Below are 1,386 nucleotides of genomic sequence, written 5' to 3' on the forward strand. Positions count from 1 at the left end.
CCGCGCCCGGCTAGTTTTTTGTATTTTTTAGTAGAGACGGGGTTTCACCGTTTTAGCCAGGATGGTCTCGATCTCCTGACCTCATGATCCGCCCATCTCGGCCTCCCAAAGTGCTGGGATTACAGGCTTGAGCCACCGCGCCCGGCCTATAGGTTCGTTCTAACTGCACTCTATCTTTCCTATTGTACAGATAAGGGGACCAGGGTTGCACAGCCCCTGCCTGGCCAGGGGACTCCCACCTGGGCCTACGTGTCCCCGGCCCAGCCCACCGCAGGGGGTGGAGTCCCCACCTGATGTAGCCCACTTGGGGCCGGTGCTGCAGGAACCAACGATAGGACTTCTTGTCCTTCCAACCCACGTTTCGCGGGTCCTTCCACAGCAGCCGCACCTGGGAGTCTGTGTCTCCTGTATGCCACAGTGCGTTCCGCAGCTGTTCCCCAGGGCCCGTGGAAGATTTCACAGCCTGCCAGTACCCAGGAAAGGTGGTTAGAGACCTCACGGGCCACCGGAGCCCTCCTAGACACCTTCCTGGAGAGACAGTGGGGAGCAGCAGGCGGTGGGCGGCCAGGAGGGTTCCGGATAAGAGACCCACAAGGAAGCCTTCTTGAGGGGCCAAATGGCAGCTTATGGATAGGTCACAGGGGGCAGCAGTGGCCTGCACGTTCGTGAGAGGATTTGGGAGTCTGTGGACAGGTTCAGGGTCTGGGAGGACTGGGGGGCTCTGCAGAAGGACTTGGAAACTAAGGAAAAGTTTAGGGCTCTGCGAGAGGGTTTAGGGTCCATAGGAAGACTGGGGGACCTTGAGAATGTTGGAGGGCTTGTGCAAGGAACTGGGAGGATTTGGGGACTGCGGGAGCCCAGAGGAGGACTGGGACAGCTCTGAGGTCCATAGTATGAGGCTGGGAGGCTGGAGGGCTCTAAGGGCTGTAAAGGGTTGTAGAGAGGGGCATGGGAGGGCATGAGAACCACAGAGGTCAGGCACGGACGGCCCTGGCACCTTGAGTTGGATGCCGGGTTCGGCCACAGCACGGAAGGGGTTCGCCTGCCAGTACGTTTGCTCCATCTGCTTCCACATGACCACGTAGAAGCTGGAGCTGTCTTGGTAGCCAAAGATGAAACCCGCATAGTCGTCATCCGTGACCGTGTTCACATGGAACGTGCCCTCGAAGTCTACGCCATTGAAGGCAGTGTAACCTAGGGATGGGGAGAGAGCAGTGGCCTTTCCGAAAGCCAGCCCCAGCCCCCGGAACCTGGCACCCAGAGTTCAAACCTGCCCCCTGGGTCCCTGTCTCCCTGCAGACCCGCCCCATCCCCGCTCGCGGAGCCCAGACTCAGCCACGCCCTCATCTACCATTGGCCACGCCCCACCAGAGTCCAGCTCCACTC

General features: G+C 60.0%; 1 protein-coding gene across 3 annotated transcripts in view; it reads right to left on the minus strand.

Annotated features, from left to right (window-relative positions):
• COMP (cartilage oligomeric matrix protein) overlaps positions 1–1,386 on the minus strand; it is an 8,945-nt gene that overhangs the window by 1,574 nt on the left and 5,985 nt on the right. For all 3 annotated transcript variants that reach the window (XM_011990515.1, XM_011990533.1, XM_011990524.1), the window contains 2 exons: positions 998–1,194; positions 291–463 (listed from right to left, as the gene is read on the minus strand). In XM_011990515.1, coding sequence (XP_011845905.1) covers positions 291–463; positions 998–1,194 — 370 coding nt within the window. The remainder of the gene's footprint in view (positions 1–290; positions 464–997; positions 1,195–1,386) is intronic.

The sequence above is a fragment of the Mandrillus leucophaeus genome, unplaced genomic scaffold (genome assembly GCF_000951045.1).
Source record: "Mandrillus leucophaeus isolate KB7577 unplaced genomic scaffold, Mleu.le_1.0 Scaffold11, whole genome shotgun sequence".
Taxonomy (NCBI): domain Eukaryota; kingdom Metazoa; phylum Chordata; class Mammalia; order Primates; family Cercopithecidae; genus Mandrillus; species Mandrillus leucophaeus.